The sequence below is a fragment of the Heliangelus exortis genome, chromosome 1 (genome assembly GCF_036169615.1).
Source record: "Heliangelus exortis chromosome 1, bHelExo1.hap1, whole genome shotgun sequence".
NCBI lineage: Eukaryota > Metazoa > Chordata > Aves > Apodiformes > Trochilidae > Heliangelus > Heliangelus exortis.
This window is the reverse complement of record NC_092422.1, coordinates 106,797,412-106,815,714: the sequence shown is the minus strand read 5'-3', so window position 1 is coordinate 106,815,714 and position 18,303 is coordinate 106,797,412. Positions and strand designations below refer to the sequence as shown.

General features: G+C 35.3%; 2 protein-coding genes across 12 annotated transcripts in view; one reads left to right on the top strand and one right to left on the bottom strand.

Annotated features, from left to right (window-relative positions):
• Nucleotides 1-18,303, top strand: part of ARL13B (ARF like GTPase 13B) — a 51,010-nt gene that overhangs the window by 16,861 nt on the left and 15,846 nt on the right. For 6 of the 7 annotated variants that reach the window (XM_071756985.1, XM_071756966.1, XM_071756974.1 and 3 more), the window contains one exon: nucleotides 17,304-17,409. The exons of the other annotated variant lie outside the window; for it this stretch is intronic. In XM_071756985.1, the coding sequence (XP_071613086.1) occupies nucleotides 17,304-17,409 (106 nt within the window). The remainder of the gene's footprint in view (nucleotides 1-17,303; nucleotides 17,410-18,303) is intronic. 7 annotated transcript variants of the gene reach the window in all.
• On the bottom strand, nucleotides 3,092-14,566 carry STX19 (syntaxin 19). 5 transcript variants are annotated; one of them, XM_071757029.1, is made up of 4 exons: nucleotides 14,342-14,537; nucleotides 14,185-14,258; nucleotides 6,333-6,568; nucleotides 3,092-4,104 (listed from the first exon to the last, which is right to left on the bottom strand). In XM_071757029.1, the coding sequence occupies exon 4, from the start codon at nucleotides 4,028-4,030 to the stop codon at nucleotides 3,155-3,157; it is 876 nt and encodes a 291-aa protein (XP_071613130.1). In that variant the 5' UTR covers nucleotides 4,031-4,104; nucleotides 6,333-6,568; nucleotides 14,185-14,258; nucleotides 14,342-14,537; the 3' UTR covers nucleotides 3,092-3,154. The 5 variants fall into 5 exon arrangements, 3 of the variants coding, with proteins under 3 accessions (XP_071613130.1, XP_071613112.1, XP_071613120.1); XM_071757011.1 differs by having other exon boundaries at nucleotides 14,185-14,537; XM_071757019.1 differs by having other exon boundaries at nucleotides 6,475-6,568; nucleotides 14,185-14,537.

The window sequence follows — 18,303 nt, the reverse complement described above, 5'->3', positions numbered from 1 at the left end:
GTATCATTTTTACATTTTCCTCAAGTGCTGATGGCATTGGCTTTTATTAACTTGTTACTTGAGTACAAATTATGTGAAGATGTTAGAATTTATATTGGCTTCTTTTTTTTTCTGTTCCGTGTCACTAATTAATTTATGTTTGCTTTTCTTGCGTAGGCCTTGTTTTACACTCAAGTGCTTAAGTAGTTAATCAGTCTTATGTATGGGAAAATTGAGTTGTAGAAAGTAAGACTTCTTATGTTCATGGGCAATTCTTCTGTCAGCATCCTCAAGACATAGAGGTATGCAAGTTTAAATTTTCTAATTTTTTAATTGTTTTGCCCTTTTATCAGAAAGAAATATTTACACTTCATATTATGTAGGCAAATACAAATGCTTGGTTAGCTGGTTGGTTGGGGGTTTTGTGGTGGTTTGGTTGTTTTGTTGTTTGTGTTTTTTTGTTTTTTTTCCAGAGAGGGTTACTTTGACACAAAACATATATGTGAGGAAATACAGTTTCTTGTGTTTTGTCTTATATTTTTGTACCAGAGAAATTACTGTCCTGATGTTTTGTTGTTGTTTAGTAGAAAGCTGCTTTCTTCATGTTACTTTGGTGAAGAGGAATTCCACCTATTGGTACTTCACATTTCTTATTAGAATACTAGCAACTCTGCTTTAATTTGTGTTCTCTTCTGCATAAATATGTAACTGGGGAAAAAAACCAAAGCAAAACTGAAATTATTTTAGTCATTACAGCCTGCATAATTTCAATATCAAATTCTCATTATGTCAACGTAAGTTGTAGTTAATATTAATTATTTTCAGTTGATAGTGCTTGTATTAAGAAAAAGCTTTCCGCATGTCTTCCTGGTTTTCTCTCTTCTCAGATGTTCTGCAGAGTTTTACTTTTATTTCTGTTTTGGCATTTTTGTACCAATACACAGCTGAAAACTACTTGAATTATTTATTTGTATATGGATAGGCAGCTGTTTTCCTGAATATTACTGAAGCTTGAGTGTTCTTCTAGAATCTAAAGTACTGATCTTGTTTAATGAGACCATATTTACTTCAAAGAAACATCTCTTTGGTGTGAAGAGGGAGGGCTAGATCAGGATCACGATTTTTCTCAGATAAGGATGCTGTTGTAAACTCTTCCTTGGGCAATGCTGTGTAAAAGGGTGATGTCTATGGCATTTTGGTTTTCTCTTCTGTCAGCATTGGCTGCAATAATCCTTCACAGAAGTACCATGATATCTTCTTTTTATAGGCTCACGAGAGAAGGAAAGTCCTGTTATGTACATTTGTTTTTATAAAGGGAAAATAAGATGGGGTGGTGTTGCTGTTTAGTGGATGTTTCTGTGTATTTTATATAAATACACACACACACACATATATATATATGTATATATATATATATATAAATATATACTTATGTGAGTGTGTTTACCTCAATTTTTTTCTCTGCATTGATTACTATCTTTTTTATACCCTGCCATTGGAATCTGAAGGTAACTTCCAGATATGTAACAGTTAAGGGAGACTAATGGAATAGTATCAGTGGTATCATTATCTAATTTCATTTTTTGTCTCTGCTGTATAGATAATACTTTTTACTTTAAGGCTCAGACCTCTGAATGTACTCTGACAGCAGTTAATTTTAGTGGCAACTTGATGCAGATATAGTGATATTGATTGTGTCTTTGTACAGCTTAAAAGAATTAAAAAATAAATTCCTGGTTTGGTATTGTATTTTAGAGTTTTGGGGGCGGTGTTGGTTTTTTTGGTTGATTTATTTTGGGGTTTTTTTTACACTGTTTTTGGTTCTGGACTTCCCACTACAATAAGACGGTGAAGATGAATTTTGGTTATACTATAGGGTGTACAGCTTGGTGTAGGAGTGTGTGACATATGAGGAGAGTCAAAAAATTGTTTTTATTTGGACGTAAGATGAAGAAACTAAGGGAGAGAGCTTTCTGCTGCTTACTATTAAGGTGTGAAGGTAACACAACAAAGGTCTTCTCAGAGGTGTGGTGGTAGGATGAGAAATGGTGGACAAGAGTACAACCAGGGAAACTCTTGCCATGATTTGAGTAAGAGTTTGACCAACTGGTTTGTCTAGATGTCCCTCTGAAGTTCTTCTTAACCTAAATTGTTCTCTGGTTCTAGATTATTTATTCTTATAAGGATAGAGTTGTGTTTTTGTTGTGGTTTTTTGTTTGTTTGTTTTTAATTTTTTTTCATTTTTTCCTTCATTTTTGTACTAATGAAAGTAAGACTGCAGAGGCACCTGTTTATATAGATAGGCTAGGCAGTATTAAAGTGTCTTATCTCTATCTTAATGAAGATATAAGTAACTCTATGTAAGTTTATGAATGCTTGGTTTCTCAGCAGGCTGCTAATGAATATTCCAGTAGGTCTGGTGATGTCTTCTACTGCTAGTGATCTTTAATGTGTTCAGAAAATAACAGCTCAACTCCAACCTGTGAGAAATACATCATTCTGTTATTAAAATAATCCGATGTCTGTTTGCATTCCATAAGACCATACACACTGTCCTAATAAAATACAGCCTTTATTTCATGATGCTAATTAGGTTATTAAGCATGTAAGTAACTTCTCCTATTGACACATTTCTGAGAACTGTTTTCTTACTTCTTGTTTGGTTTAGGTATGATGTTACTGGATTGTTACTGGATGTTGTCTTGCTTTGTTTACATTTTTGGTAGAATTTCTGATTCCTGGAAAAAAATTATCTTAGAACTTGAACCAAATAAATGTGATTGCTAAAAAACGTGCAAGGCAATAAGAATTCTGATTATTACTTTGTAAAAGCTACCTAAACCATTCTTACAAAGCCTGTCTTTGACATTAACAGTATTTTCAATGCTTCCCATAAGCTTGCATAGTTTGTTGACACATTGTTTAAGTGAAGGATGAAAAAAAAGTGTCACTTGTGTCGATATACCCTTTTCCCTAGTGTTTGTTTCTCTGAAACCATAAAATTCTTTTCATTCTTCTCACTGTATTTGGAAAAACAGATGCAGTTTCTCCTGAAAGATCTGAGGAAGGGAAAATGGGATGAAAAATGAAGGAATCAAGGGATCCCTGAGACTGCTTTTCAAGATCAGTTTATTAAATAGGAACCATTGGTATTGCAAAGAGTTTATTTTATTTATCATTTGCAGCATGGACAACACCAGCAGCATATTACTTTGCAAGGGTTTCTTTTTCGATACTTGACTGCAAGCCCAAATTTTTCTTTAGATTCTTGAGTGTATTCTATAGTGTTGTTCATACATATTTCAATGTTGTTGATCATCTCCCCTTGCTCCTCCACCAGAACTGATATCTGCATAAAAAGTTCCTTTAAGTCTTTTATCTGGTTCTCCAGATTGACTAGTTCTTTGTGTCTCTGTTCAATCTCTGAAAGCTGAGCTTTGGTAATTTTGACTTCAGTGAGCAGATTTTCATTGAAAATCTCCCATTTTCCTTGTTGGAGCATGTCATTGACCTCTTCCTCGGATACCTCTTTACCAGCTACTTCAAGCTGTCGGACAATAAATCTTCTGCATTTCTCTTGTTTAACAGTGATAGCATCATTGTATGAGAGCATAGCATTTAGGTAGCGCTGGGATAAGAAAGCATGCTGGGAAGCTAAAATTCTTACGGTGGCACGTGATGGCCCATGTTCATTTTCAGCTTTTTTCACTGTTTTTGACAGTTCATCCAAACTTTTACTTATATGCTCTGCTTGAATTTTTATTTCTCTTGCTATGTTAGATTCTTTTTTCAGAACACTGAATCTTCTCATTGAAGACAGTAGGCTTTTCTGTTGCTGACTAAATTTATTAACTTCCTCCACCAAATTACTAATTTCATTCTGAAGCTTCTGGATTTCATGCAAGTGCCTTTCAGTTATGGGTTCCCTTTCATAAATAATGGCCTGCTGTTCAAACTCCTCCTGTTCTTCTTGTACAATTGCACTGTTGTTTTCTCCAGCTATCTGTAGTTCCTTTACTCTCAATTTAAGCTCTTGGAGACGGTCTCTCATCTTTTATGTGTTCAGGGGTTTTTCCAGGTTTCTTTCAACTCTTGCAACACAGTTTATATTTTTCTCTTGTTTCCCTGTAGTCAAAGTGTAACAACAATTAAGGTTAGTTATATCTATGCATGAAAAGTAATTTTGGAGGTTAGAGCTGCTTCCCTCTGTGCAAAGGTCAGGTAAAAGTAGCAATGAATTGCAAGTGGTAGTTCTTGTGAACAAAAGTAGAAGGTAGGTGGTGTCACTGCACTCCACCATTTAATCCACTTTCTGTAGGATTTAAACATAACCTAAAGTTTTGAATTTATTTTCAGATGGGTATTTTTAATAGAATCCCTCAGCTTCTTTACTCTACTGCTTATCCACATAAAGTGACGCATAGCCCAAGCCCATTTTTGTGGTAGATTTGTGGTGTAGAGTCTAGAATATTGAACAATGAGTAACATGTCTTGCAGACAAGAGTTCTGTTCTAGGAAGAGAGGAGTAATTCAAACTCATATTTTATTATAATTCCTTTTTCATGAAAACTAATCAACTTTTAAAACTTTTTGGAAATCTGCTGCTCCCTTTTTGGATTCTCAGTAGGAAACACACTTCAGCTTTTAAGGTCATGATAGACTTACCTAGTGAATCAGTCTATCTGACTTCTGGCATGAATAAGCTACTTTATGCTTCTAGTTTTGCCATACTGAAAAACCTTCATCCATTTTTCTTTCCTTTCTTTGCCTGGGCAGTTAAACTGATGGTAACTGAAGTAGTTAACTACAGCAAAACAGAACTGTAATAATTTAGCTTGAAATTATTTTTTTTAATGTGAGTTTTCATAGAGGTGGGTCCATATCACTAATGTTGCAGCATGAAGATTTTGTAAGGCTTTTTTGGATTACTGTAATCTATTCTTACATTTGCAGTCTTAATAAAAATTATGCAAATATAATTTATGCACCATAGTGGGATAAAACTCAGTACTGTTTCTTATTTAATAGAAAGTGGATTTAGTTATGCTTTCTACCCTAGCTCTTGTGCTAGCTTTACCAGAGATATAATTAAGAGAAGCTTTTCATTGTGGGTGTTTTAGAGACTGTCGAAGTGCAGATATTTTTAATTTTAGGAGAAAGTGTTTTCCTCTAGTTCTACATGAATGTTTTGGACCATAATGGACAATGGAAAATTTTAGTAAAGTAAAATTTTAAGGACTGGAAGATGATGGGATTTTCACTTGGAGTCTTCTTGTTAAAGCAAATGCATATCTTTCAAAGGGTTGTTTAAACATAAACTTTAAACAGTACAGTAGTATATTTTAGCTGCTTTCAAAGGTTTCAGAGCAGTCTTCTGAAATAGTAGATTTTTATAGGAGCATTTCTTAAACTCCAATGCTAAAGATTTTTTTTTTTTTTTTTTTTTTTTTTAAGTAGTAAATGCAGTATTTCTCTCAAGTAGCCAAAGGAGTGCATTTGTAGTAACTGCTAAGAATCAATCATCCAGTAGCCTGTCAATGTTCAAGTAATTTTGTTACATTTGGAAAGCTTCAAATGATACTGCTGTGGTATTTCTGCTCCCTTATGCGTATTTGAAGTCCTTAAAAAGGTTTTTGTATAATATAAATCATGGAGTTGAACAGTGTGAACACATTTTCCACAGACTTAAATCTGACTCTGCAGAAGGATTAGCTGAAAGAAAAAAACAAAACCAAACTTGAAATGCTACAGAGATCAATAGTAAGAAAAAACATTAATGTTCTACGCTGGTGTGCATTTCCTTTACTGCCTTCCTCCCCCTGTCCTCACCCTTAATGCCTTAGTAGCAGAACTTAATGTTGATTTACACCAAGAGAACTCAAAAAGCCTTTTGGTCATTAGAAGTTACAGTAATGTGCTGAGACTTGTGATCAGGCAAGCTTGATAGGAATTTATTGGAAAACATTATTTTGGGGTGGAGAAAATGCAGCATGTGTTAATTTTGTAACAGTAATTCCTCTTCATTGCCTAACTTGCTGTGTACCTCCTGACAGCAGAAGTTGAGCAATTTCTCAAGATAACATTCTTTAGGAATGTTTCAAAGCTGCTTGGCACCACCAAGACTGCTGCAGGGAAAGCTCAGTCTGGGGCATGTGAAAGGAACCGAGAGTGCTAAACAAAGCTTCAGAGAAGTGACCTGAAAATCTCTTAGTCTAGCCTAACACATTTGTTGACCCATGTTAATTTAGAATGGCTTGACAAGCCTGTGATTAAAAGCAAGTTCTGAGAGTGATATTAATGCTTATGATTTGAGGTGGCAGGACTGTCTTGTATCTAAGAAAACAAGTACTTACTGGAAAGCTTTAAAACACGCAGGTAGTCATCCAGTTACTCCTTCAGAACACAGTAAAATTTCTGGAAAGGGAACTTTACCAGTTTTTTGTATGATTAAATTTCTGTGGTTTAAAAGTTAATTAAACATAGGAGCATACGAACCATACTGGGCTTCATCTTCAGTTTGTGTATCCATTAACGACTGACATGTACTTTTCAATGTTTTGGATACATTGCTCTTGAAATAGTTGTATTCCTTTGGGGGGGGGGGAAAAACAAAAGAAAAGCAACAAAATTGCAAATCTGCAAATATTCTCAAATATCAAAGTTGCAGAGAAGTAAGCAGAAAGTACTTGAGAGCTGCTAATGGATTTTTTTTCTTGTTTAACAATCAGTCTCACTAAAGAGCGGAATGTATGCAATTGAGCTCTGGTTTTGTATCTTTTATCCTACCAGGCTTGCCTTTAAAACCTGCCACTGAATGTGCTTGCCAATAACTGTGGTTGATTATACTGGCAACTGAAATACATGCTGGTTTCAAATAAATAAGGATGTCTTCATGACAAAGGTAACCTTGGAAATTGTTGACTTGACTTCTTTAGTGTTCCACAACAAGCTTTGTTCATATTGAGACCTTGTCATTGTCCTGTGTGTTTGTGTATGTGTATAGGGGCAAGTCCTGCTGTTCTTTTGATTGAGATGAAAGATCTCTTTCCTTGAAGTTTCTTGTCAATAGAAGAATATGCCTATTCTTTTAGAATTGAGTAAAGTGAATATGTGAACTTAAGTATTTACCAGTGATTTAGTATGTCCCATACATGAAAAAAATAGATTTTAGAAATGCATCCTTCTGAAATTAAAAATTAACACTGCATAGCTGATCTTTATCAGACCTTTAATTCATCAAAGGCTGAAAAACTGTGGTTAAAGTAGCCAAGAGAGCTGCAGTAAAGACAAAACAAATCAGCAGATAGAAAAGCATTAGCTGGTTAAACTCCAGCTTCAAATTATTACCTATGTTTAGAAATTGTCCTAAATGCTATTACACATAAAAATCTGAAGAGCATTTGTGAGGTTTGCCCATCTTTCTGGCCATTTCTCAGACAGAAATAGTGCTGTGTCATCTTCTGCCTAAACTGATGCTAAAACCATATGTTTGGAGCCAAAATCACAAGCTTTAGTTGATCTTTAATAAAAGATAATCAGTAGAAATGGTGTTGCTTTAGTAACTTCAGTAACTAGTCAAACTGATGTGGCACTGTGCCTTCTTTCTACACTGCAAAGCATCCTAAGGTTGAAAACAGCCCAAGAACAGACAGGGCTACAGGAAGGATTTGGGGATGATGTTGCAGGTGTAAGGAAGAGAAAGGAGGAAGAATAAGGCCCAGTTGTACTCATTTCCTAAGTTGTACTTGGAGTTCAAGGATTACTGTTGTGTTTTCATACATGTATTTGGGGTCAAAAAGTAGGATTACATATGCAGCATTTCAGTTTTGTCACAGGTACACTTTTTTTTCTAGAAAGACTCCCCATCCCCCCCCAACAATGTTTTTTCATGCAGATGGTGGTTAAGTTTGTATTTGTTCTTCTGGTAGGCATCTTCCTATATTGTTGACAGGTTCAGGAACACATTTTTCACATCCTTGTCAAATACATTTCAAGAGGATTGCAATGGTCTTCTGATAATTTCGCTGTGTTTACTTTTCAGGGTTATCTATCCCTCATACATGGGCTTATGACATATGTGGCTGGGAAAGCCTTTATTACAGCAATTACCTTAGCAAACTGACTAGAAGAATAATAGATTCTGATGGCTGGACCACCATTATTAACCAGTTATGATGATAAAGTATGTCCTAACTTCAAAAATTATGGATCTGTTGGAAATTGAAATGTTTACATAATCTCAATTTTTTTTTTTTTAAGGGCACAAAAAAAACCCCCAACAAACAAACAAACAAAAAAACAACAACAAAAACCAAACAAAAACCCCAGCCCAAATAAATAAAACCAAGTTGAAAGATCCAAAGCAGACATACAGAATATTCTCCCACCTATCTAATTTATTACTAGACACAGTATACAGGTATCCTACATCCAAATGTGAGATTTGGTCTGCATTAAATTAAAATATATAAGTGGATTTGTTAAGTAGGTAATTTGGTTGCATGGAACTCTATTACTGATTGTAATTAGATTTAAGTCATTCTTTTCTGGCTTTGATGAATTGTTTGATATCCTCTCTACCCAATGACTGACAAAAACCTTTTTATTTTCTGTTTTTCTGTTTGTTTACTATTTCTGCAGTTTTGTTCACTATTTCTTTGTTATTCAGTGCCTTCATTAAAATGCATGACACAAAAGTTTGTATTCAATGAAATTTTAATGCTTTCTTATACTTATTTTAACATACTGCTGTCCACCAGAAGAAGAGGACTTGAAGAAAATAAGGGACAGAATTGTCGCTTTAAGGGCTCTTAGAGTTGTATCATCTGTATTCTGCATCATACTCTTCTCCTTTTTGTTTTTTTGTTTGTTTGGTTGGGTTTTTTATGATTGCAACAAAAATGAGTATTGGTATGTTTTCCTTTTCCTTTTAGTTATGAGTTGATTAAAGGCACCACTTTCGGGCAAAATGTCCCAAAGGAATTTCAGGTTACAAGTAATCTTTCTTCTTCTGTTGTTATTGTTGGTATCAATAACATTCTTATTTACTTAATTTCTAGGTTGCCGTGAATATACATTATAGCTCTGTTATATGGTGTCAACAAAACAGTATAACTGTTATTTTTGAAGCACAGTGGCTCTGAGTAATGTTTGTAGTCATACTTTGGTCTGGAACTAGATTACTACATCAGGTGTCTGAAGTTTAAAAGCAAAAAATTAGTGGTACACATATAGCATTTAATTGCCTGTAGTTTAACATACGGTTTATGTACTCCACTGGGAAAACTAGAGGTCTGAGTTGAATTTTCAGTTTGTTCCAAAGATGGTGTTTTCTTGCATATTTTCACAAGAAAAGACTACATATTTGATAGCATTGTAGAATCTTCCAAGGATGCCCCAAAATATATCTTAGGTAACCAGAGTAAGCAATCTTGCTGCAGGTTATGTTTGTTTTCTCCTTTGTTTAAAAAGTTTCTTTTAACTAAACTATCTTGTATCCACACATGCCTAAAGCAAGCATAATCACACAGCAAGGAGGTTGTATGAAAATATGCTCTTAAAGCATCTCTGTCTTAAGATGATAAGTCCTTGGAAAAGCATATTAAAAATAGTTCAAAGTTCAAGTTTCTGTTTGTGGGAAGTGTGGGAGTGGTTCAACAGGAAAATACCAAAGGCAGAGAGCTTGCCTTTGTCATGAGTCTAAAAAAAAGATGACATTGTATGTGGAAGGTGGCTAAATTTATATTAAGAGTTAAAATTATGCGGTACTGCAAAATCAGTTGTATTTTCAGTACAGGGGACTTCAGTGATAATAAGTAATCTCATTGTTCACATAAATAAAATACTAATATGCTAAGGTCATTTGTAATTTTTAGTCTTCGTCTCTGGGAAATAACCTGTAGCACACTGCTTCTGGCACTGCCTGCTAGGTAGCATTGAAGAAATAAAATCTGGTTTCTTGTCTCCTTGAGGCAGGGTGACCCAACATTACTGCCATAAGGCTGCACAGTGAAACCAAAATGACCAATATGCAGGAGAAAAGAAATGTTCCATTTAGAAGCAGGATAGGTTGGGAGTAGCTCTAATTAGTGTGAAAGAGATAAATGGGAAGTGGAGGAGTTATAATACTGAGAAGAAGTACGAGATTAAAATGGAATAAAGCTAGTCTGAGTTTTTGAGGAGTTAATAAAATAAGTAAGAATGAGTCCAAAGTTGCTGGAAAAGTGTAACCAAATCATGCTGTTGGAATAAGCCCCCCGAGGGAGATGCAGAGGGGGAAAAATAGACTTGAGTTACTTGAAATATTTCAAATGTTCATGGGTACTTGGCCAGAAATCAGAAACACAATCATGCTGCTGTTTTATTTGTGTGGTGTTGCATGATACAGGAAACAATCATGAAGGAGAAGAGAAGGGAATAATATAAATTGTAGACTTTAGTGTTAGTGGAGTTGGGGCATACAGCAGTTTGTGCATAATTTGTATAACAAGCTTTTTTTCTTTTAAAATCTCTACAACTGTCAGCACTTCTCATGTTCCAATTATAAAAACATGGGGTGTTTGGTATTTTGTGTGGTATGTGGTTCAACAATGTACAGTGAATCGGTGGGAAATCTGAGATTGTTCCTTTGAGTTTAGGAACCTTTGTTAAGAATGTGTGACTGCAGATGGGGAAAAACATCTACCAGCATTTCTGTGTCTACAGATAGCAGTTCTCATGTTCCCTGCTGATATTTAGGGTAATGGAAGGTGGAGAGTTGATGCTTTTGCACTGACATGAGTCACAGTTAGGGAGACAGAGGCTGCACCTACAAGTCCTGGCTGACAGCACAAGGATTTCCCTCTGCACGTTAGTCTATGGATTTTACTCTGTAATTGGTAACGGAAAATCCCCTAATTAAAAGCAGAAATGAAGAACTTAATGTTTTGGTGGTGGGTTTTTTGGTTTTTTTTCAACTATTAAACCAGATTTACTGTCAGTAGTGCTTTTTAAGAGATCTGAGAAATGAGCAGTAGAGAGAAGTAAATGTATTCATTGTAGATATCTGGGCTTATTTGTATATTTCTAGAAAGAAAAGTATTAGAAATCAGCATCTACGCTGAATTATCTGATATAAATATGATGGCCACCTATAGGTCACAGAAATTCAGAAAGAAAATTATAATCTCCTCTGTCAAAAGATCACGTAATTAAGGTCCAGATACTACATTTCTAAAGTAGTTTTTGAAAATAAATTAGGAGCAACAGAAAGGGCTGCAACAGGATAGAGGGAGGACATGTGAAATTCTTTCCACTTAATAGGATATGTAGTTTGAAATTCCCAATTAATGATGTTGTATTGCTATAAATCAGTTTCAAGATTTTTTTTCTTGCTTTCCTGATAGTAGAAATATAGGCTCTGTACTGTGCAACATCCCACCTACTTTGCATTCCCTTTTCATCTATGTCAGACCATATAGCTACATATCACAGCCTTGGATCTCACCTGAAATAAATGTAAGGATTTCCAGGAAGCTTTTTAAAAAGCATATCTTATAGGCAACTTTTACAAAATAACTTTCTGTTGGCCTAATATTGATATATCAAAGTGAAGTAGAGTATAAGAAAATACTTCATATTTTTTAAAAAAATCTCATATAAAAATATATGGCAATATAATTTATTGTCATAGCTGTTGGAATTACACTTCTGGAAGATATGAACATAATACTCTTGATGTGAGCTCAAACATTTCTTTGGATGCAGCCTGTTTGATCAGTAGGTGTGATTGAACTCATAACAGAGCAAAGCCAGTCAGTGAAATGTGTTTTCATTAAACAGGAATATGATTCAGATTTGAGGTGAGAATGGGGCCATTTAAGCAAAATGAAACAAATTACAATTGTTGGCTTTCTTTTAACATACTTCAGAAGGTAATATGAGAATGAAGTTTCTCTGGAACTGCCTAGAGGCTGAGCTTTCTCATAAAGAGGATGAGCTTTCTAACTATTCTGTTATTTAAATGTGACCTGGAGGAATTGCTTAAGGAAAAGGTTGAACTAGACAAACGTCTCATCTGTCTCCCTGCAACTGCATGAAAGTAAATTTTTACTTTATGTTTGCAGGCAGGTAATCTTGTAGCACTTTATTTACCAGTTTTTCATTATAGCTTAACCTAATATTCAAAGCACTACTTTGCATAAGAATTGAAGTCTTGAAAAGCAAACTAGAGAAATAAAATAGGAGAGCCTATTTGAGAAGGAGCCTAGCCTCAATCAGTGAAAATTACTGATGGGTTTGTAGTTGTCAACAATCCAGAAGGCTGAGGTTCCATTTATATTATTTCAGTGGAGTTAAAAGCTTTTAAAGGAAAAAGCCTGGGAAGGAAGGGGCTTAGATCTTAATCTGGGAGTGCCTTATGGTCTCCATGGGAGGTCTGAAACTGTTGGCTAGTTCTATCTGCTTGTTAAAAATATTGAGAACTTCAGTCTTAGGCTTGCTTGAAAAAGCATTAGCTACGGGTAACTGAAGAGAGAAGAACAAACAAAATCTGACAAACTGTCATCTTTCAGCCTGTTCGTGGATCAGGAGTTTGACTTTTATGAATGTTAACATAAGCAAACCAGAGAGAGAGTCACAAGCCTTTTCTAACTGTATCTGCTTAGGCCTCACTTCTCTAGGATAAAACATTCTGCTGATTGCTGTCCATAGGATCGCCTAGGAAAAAAGTTAATAGAGGAGAGATCAGATTTCTGAAGGGAAAAAAAGGTAGAACTGCATTTTTAAAAAAAAAGATCAACTGTAGGCTGAAGAATACAGCATTGTTCTTTCCCTTGTGTAGACTGCTGTTAAATTCAGAGCTTCTCTTTGTTTTCCTAGGAACGTTAATTCACTCATAGGTAGGGCTTCTTGAAAGTAACTTTAAAGGCTAATGTTCTTGATCTTAGATAAATTATTCTCATAAAAATACATTTTCCTTAAGTTGCCTTTAATGATGTCAGTAGTTTTAATCATGTTGTGATATTTTGACCTTAGGGATGCTTTGCTCTTTGTTTATTTTGACAGCCACCATGCAGGTTTGACTCAAAATGTTGGAGTTTGTGATAACTGACTCTGATTAAACCTAACCCCAAAAGCAGCATCTCTGATACACTTTTACAGGTTACTGCAACCTGCCAGTGTGTACCCTCTACAGTTTTTAGTTTTCAGTCTTACATTACTGTACAAGAATACCATACAAGTGCAGAGAAATGCCTACATTGGAAAGTACAATGCTTGGAAAAACCCTAAAAGTCTGCAGACCAAGAAAGCAAACATGGGTTCATGCATACCAGCACAGAAAATATCTCCTTCCCAAATAAACCCATTCTGTAATGCCTGTTGCATTTTTTTTTATGAAAGCTGAGATAGAAATATGGGGTTCATATTTGATTTTTTTTCCCAACAAATCTTTTGGATAATCACATAAACTTTAATACTGAATTTATTTTTTTTTCTTTCGCTCTGCTTAGTAGTTTTCATTTTAGAAACGGGTCAAGGAACCCACATAGCTTACATTCAGACTTTTTTTCTCTGTGGCATGTCTTCTGGCTTCTAAGAGAAATATTGTTTGTTGCTGAACAGTAGATGTCATTTGTGCCAATGCACACATACACTCCCTTTCCACATTGTTTCACATGACTCTTAAAGTTCAAAAGCCCTCTAGTTGCTTAAAAAAAATCCTACTTGACATAAAAGCAGTTGGTGCCTACCTTTTCTTTATTTCTTGCATGAAGTAAGTTTGTTACACTGGAAAGGTTCAAAATATACTTTATACAAAATTAAAATCAGCCAACCATTATTTCTCAGCAAACTTAATGTGATAAACCAACAGACACTCTCGTGTGCTTTCAAGTATGTTTTGATAAATACCTCCTACAGTTTTTTAAACATGAAAAATTGCTATGTATGAGGTTCTATTGACTTGGAAAATTAAAATCAAGGTCTGTCCTTTTAAGATAACTCTAACGGATTCCATAAAGAAGGAAGTTTTATGCATCAAAACCTGTGCATGAGCACCAGAGCTCTGTGGCTCTTAAACGAGAAAATTATCCAATTCTTTGCAGGGTAGAGAATGTATTATTTGTATTTCTTGTCACTTTGGCACATTTTCACTCTAAACTACATTACATCCTTTTTCTGATATTTCCAAGTTCATAAACAGTAAGAAAAAAGAAAAGTCATTACCTCTTAATCCTGTGCTGGTGGTTTTCTGTTTTATCCTTTGCAGAGGAACTCCTGACAATAAGCTTCAGTATAATCTGGAAAACATTGTTTTGAATATTTGCCCAAGTCAAGTTTCTTGCGTGGCACTCCTTTGAGGGTTTTGGGGTTTTTTGTGCACCTTCCGTGTCTGGTTTTTATAAAGCTGTCCAGGGGTTCATCTTCAGGAGCAGTGGTGTGAGAGAGAAGCTTACTTCTACAACTGCAATAGGCAAATTGCTTGCTTTCTACGTGGGGAATCTGGTTCTGCCTGTTTGAAACCCAGCCTTGCTGAGAGGCGGATCACTGCTGGAGCTGCCCTGTAGCAGGAAGTATCTAAGAGCAGCTCCTTAGATAGAGGCCTTGAAAGCTGCAAGTGGAGCACTGCCTGCTTGGGAAGCACAAGTGTAAGTGCTGGGAGTGCCTTCTTCTATGCTTAAGCATGAAGGGAAGAAGTGAGGGTCATGGATCTGTTAATACATTTACCTGAAAAAGTGTGTGTGTGTGTTTATATGTACACATATGTATACATATATATATATACACACATAAATAATGTCCTTTCTCACAGTATCATACAAGTATTTTAACTCCATTTACAAGCTTGAAGGCTGAGGCAGGCAGGGGTCTCCAGCTGAAAATGTATGACGTGTGCTGTACCACTTCAGTCCTTGGGGAGCATAAGGTGGGGACTATTATTTGGGTATGCTGCTTTTCCAGATACAGTTCCTGAGCTGTGGTTTTTTTTTAATACAGTTAGTGTTGCAACAGGAGTGCTCTGGAGAAAATGGTAGCTAGTTGACCAGAAAGACCAAGTTTATGCCTTTCAAAATATTAGAGGTTTAAAATCATCAGGTACTGCAAGTTATGGGATGTCACTCACTGTTGGACTCACTCTGAGCTATGCAGCTTGACAGCATTTCATTCTGTTTCAGGTGTGCTTTGTAGAACGTGCAGTCCAATGATGTAGTAAACATATCAGTTATTTAATCTTGAAATGAGTAAGAAATAGACTGTGTCAACAAAATCTGTGTTTGGAAATCTTTTTCTCAATTAGATCCAGGAATTGACAGCAGTACCAAACATTTTAAAGCAGTTTAAGGCTTTTTAAGACTAGGGGGCAGTGCAGTATGAGTCTCCTATTGGGACAAAGGTAAGTTCAATAAATACCCCCCAAAAAAGGGGGAGAGGGCACATAGCTGTTTGCAGTCTTTCGATTATTTTCCATTGATTTCTTGAATTCCATTTTATTTTTTCACTCGTTTAGCTTTGCCTCTTTTTCATAGCCAAATACTGAGAGGATACTACTTGTCATTTCCAGTTGGTGAGAAGGAACAGTGCCAGAGTATCATAAGCATATTGAAAATGTCACAGCTGCTGTACATGCCTTGAACACAGTTAGGAATTCTCTGCACTAAATCATAAAAAGTATTGTGGAATTACTCTTTTTGTTGAGAAATGAGAATAGCAGATTAAAAGAGGGTGGGGAAAGCATTGTCTTCTTTCTAGCTCTTCATGCAAATCAGTGAAGTTGATTGGCATAGCAAAGTGTGACATTGATGGGGACAAGGAATATTTTTTGAGCTGTAGATGCAAAACAGCTTTTTAATGTCTTTTTGCGGTTGAAAACTCTCTTGAGAGTAAAATAATTAAGAACTGAGGTTGTAATACTGTGATCCTAGCAAATGGGAAGGAATAAATTCTTAGATTAAACTGAGGTCCTGGCAAGTTGTGCTAGCTATGGAGTGGCTTTATGCCACTGTTCCTTCTCCACAAGGAGCATGATAAATCCAAAGTACAAGCCTTGGCCTAACATTGCCTAAAAGCTATTTGAGTTAATGTGAATGACTTGAGTTCTCAGAATAAAGGCCATGAAGCATGGTTCCAAAAGAATCTGCTACTGCATTCATGGAAGCCAAACATTTGTGATTTTATCCAGAAATTTGAATCAGAGTTCTCTTGCAATGGAAGGGTTGCTGAATTTCAGAACATCAATAAAATCAGGTTGCATTGTATGCTTGTATTTGAAAATGGTCTACACTGGTTCAAAGCAAATAGCACTGTTTTTCATGCTGAAAAATAGTAACTTTGAACAGGAGTGTTCTGTTGCTAGTGAAATACTTACATTTCCTCTCATGGTTCCTAGAGATTTATTTTCCTAGCTTTTAATTAAAAGCAGGTAATAGGAGGGGAAAGACTATGTATCCTACTGTCATCAAGAATATTTATGGATTGGAACAACTCTTTTTTTGACTTGATTTCTTATATATAATTTTCTTTATTCATTATACAAACCTCAGACCCTGAAGAAACATGAATTATTTCCTATGTGTTTGTCTCTTTTTGTCATTTTTGTTTGTTTAAAATACATAGTTTTTATTTCTAGCTAAGTGACTGTTATTTAAAATTTTCTTATGAGTGAACCAAGAAAATCATTGACCAACATGAAAATTGCAAGTTTCCTTTTAAAAGTTTATTCTTAGGGAATGCAATTGCTTGTCTGACGAATTCCTAAACACATAGGCAAACTTAGCGTGTTAATTGTTTTGTTACATTTTCTGCACTTTAGGTTGCTTCAGATAAACTTTTCCTTTGCTTCTGACAATTTATTCTTTATTCTATATTGTATAGTTATTGTATAACTAGGATAATGTCTGTTGCACATAGCAGGGAATGACTGAGAATATGTTAGCCTGTTTTCCTAAAGAAGTGGTCACGATGCCTATAATTGCTTTGTCTTACCTTCTTGGGTGGTTTTGAAAGTTGAAAAGTTCTGAACTTGGATTCATAGACTCCAACAGGTTGTGTTGTGTAGCTTTAGATGTTGAATAGGGCAGTCTTTTACAACCATCTTCTTATCTGTAAAATATCATTGCTTTCTCTATGGGTGCTTAGTAATTATTTAATATTGGTGTGTGCTGAATGTAGTGCACCAAAATGTTCGTCAGGCAGAAAGAACAATTAAGGATCAAAGGTGAAACTAAGCACTTTCTCTTTACTTCTTCCTTCTTCCTCACCTTCATTCATTTATCAGAAACTACTTTTGGAGATGTGAGAATCTGTCTGGTGTCAGGCTGCTAGTATTCTTTTGATCTTCTCTTTAGGCTGGCAAATAAGCAGGACAGAGAAGGAGCTCTGTCCGAAGCAGATGTAATCGAATCCTTATCTCTGGAAAAGCTTGTCAATGAACACAAGTGTCTATGTCAAATTGTAAGTATATTTTAAGATGCTTCACTTTTTAATATTTATGTAATTCTTGTAAAAAGGCAGAGGATTGTTCCATATAGCATAAAACTGAAACTACAATTGTGCAATCCCAACAAAGATGCAGTACTGTTTTGGAAGCAATCCTACTATTTATCTTGATGGTCTGCTTCTAGATCTGTCGAAGAGGTATTTATGATAAAGTTCTCAAAGTGTACCTGCTGAACTGTTCTAAAACCATGTAAGAAAAACTAATTGCTGATGGGGTTTAAAATTTATTTAGTTAGGCAGCAACTTTATGATTCTACTTTTTTTTCAAAAGAAGCAGGAAATGGAATTTGCCTACAGTGACATTCAGGAAGCACCACTAATCAGATGATGTTTTTTTAGCTATGAACAGAAATGTGACATATTTTTGTGTGAGTCACACAGAAAGAATGTAATCTAATTCCCAGCGCAGTAGTCATTTAAGAACACTGTTAGATCTAGTTAGTCTCTCCTAAAATAACTACATTTCAGATATACCATTCACTGTCATGTTAAGAAAAATATAAATAAGTTAATTAAAAGTGGGACAGAGAGGAGCCAAGCCCAGAAATCTGTCTGAAGGCTACTTAATATTAGACAATATTTTGGATTATCTATCCAAAGCAGTGGTTCTTGAAGCTTTATTTAAGTCCTTGTTTTAATCAGCAGTTTGTTATTGACTATTTGTGAGCTTTACTCGTACAATCTTTTTCTAACTGCAACAAGAAACAATGTAAGTGATAATGAGAGTTATACTCTTCTTCACCAAAATTGGAAGGCAGTTTTGCAAAATGATTCCGTCTAGTGTTCGGGTTTTTAAATTGAAAAAAAAAAAAAAAAAAAAAAAAAGAAAAAATTCCCTAGGGAGAGCTG

Bases quoted from the DNA above. Each gene is read 5' to 3' on its own strand.
- STX19 (XM_071757011.1), bottom strand. From the start codon at position 4,030: ATGAGAGACCGTCTCCAAGAGCTTAAATTGAGAGTAAAGGAACTACAG.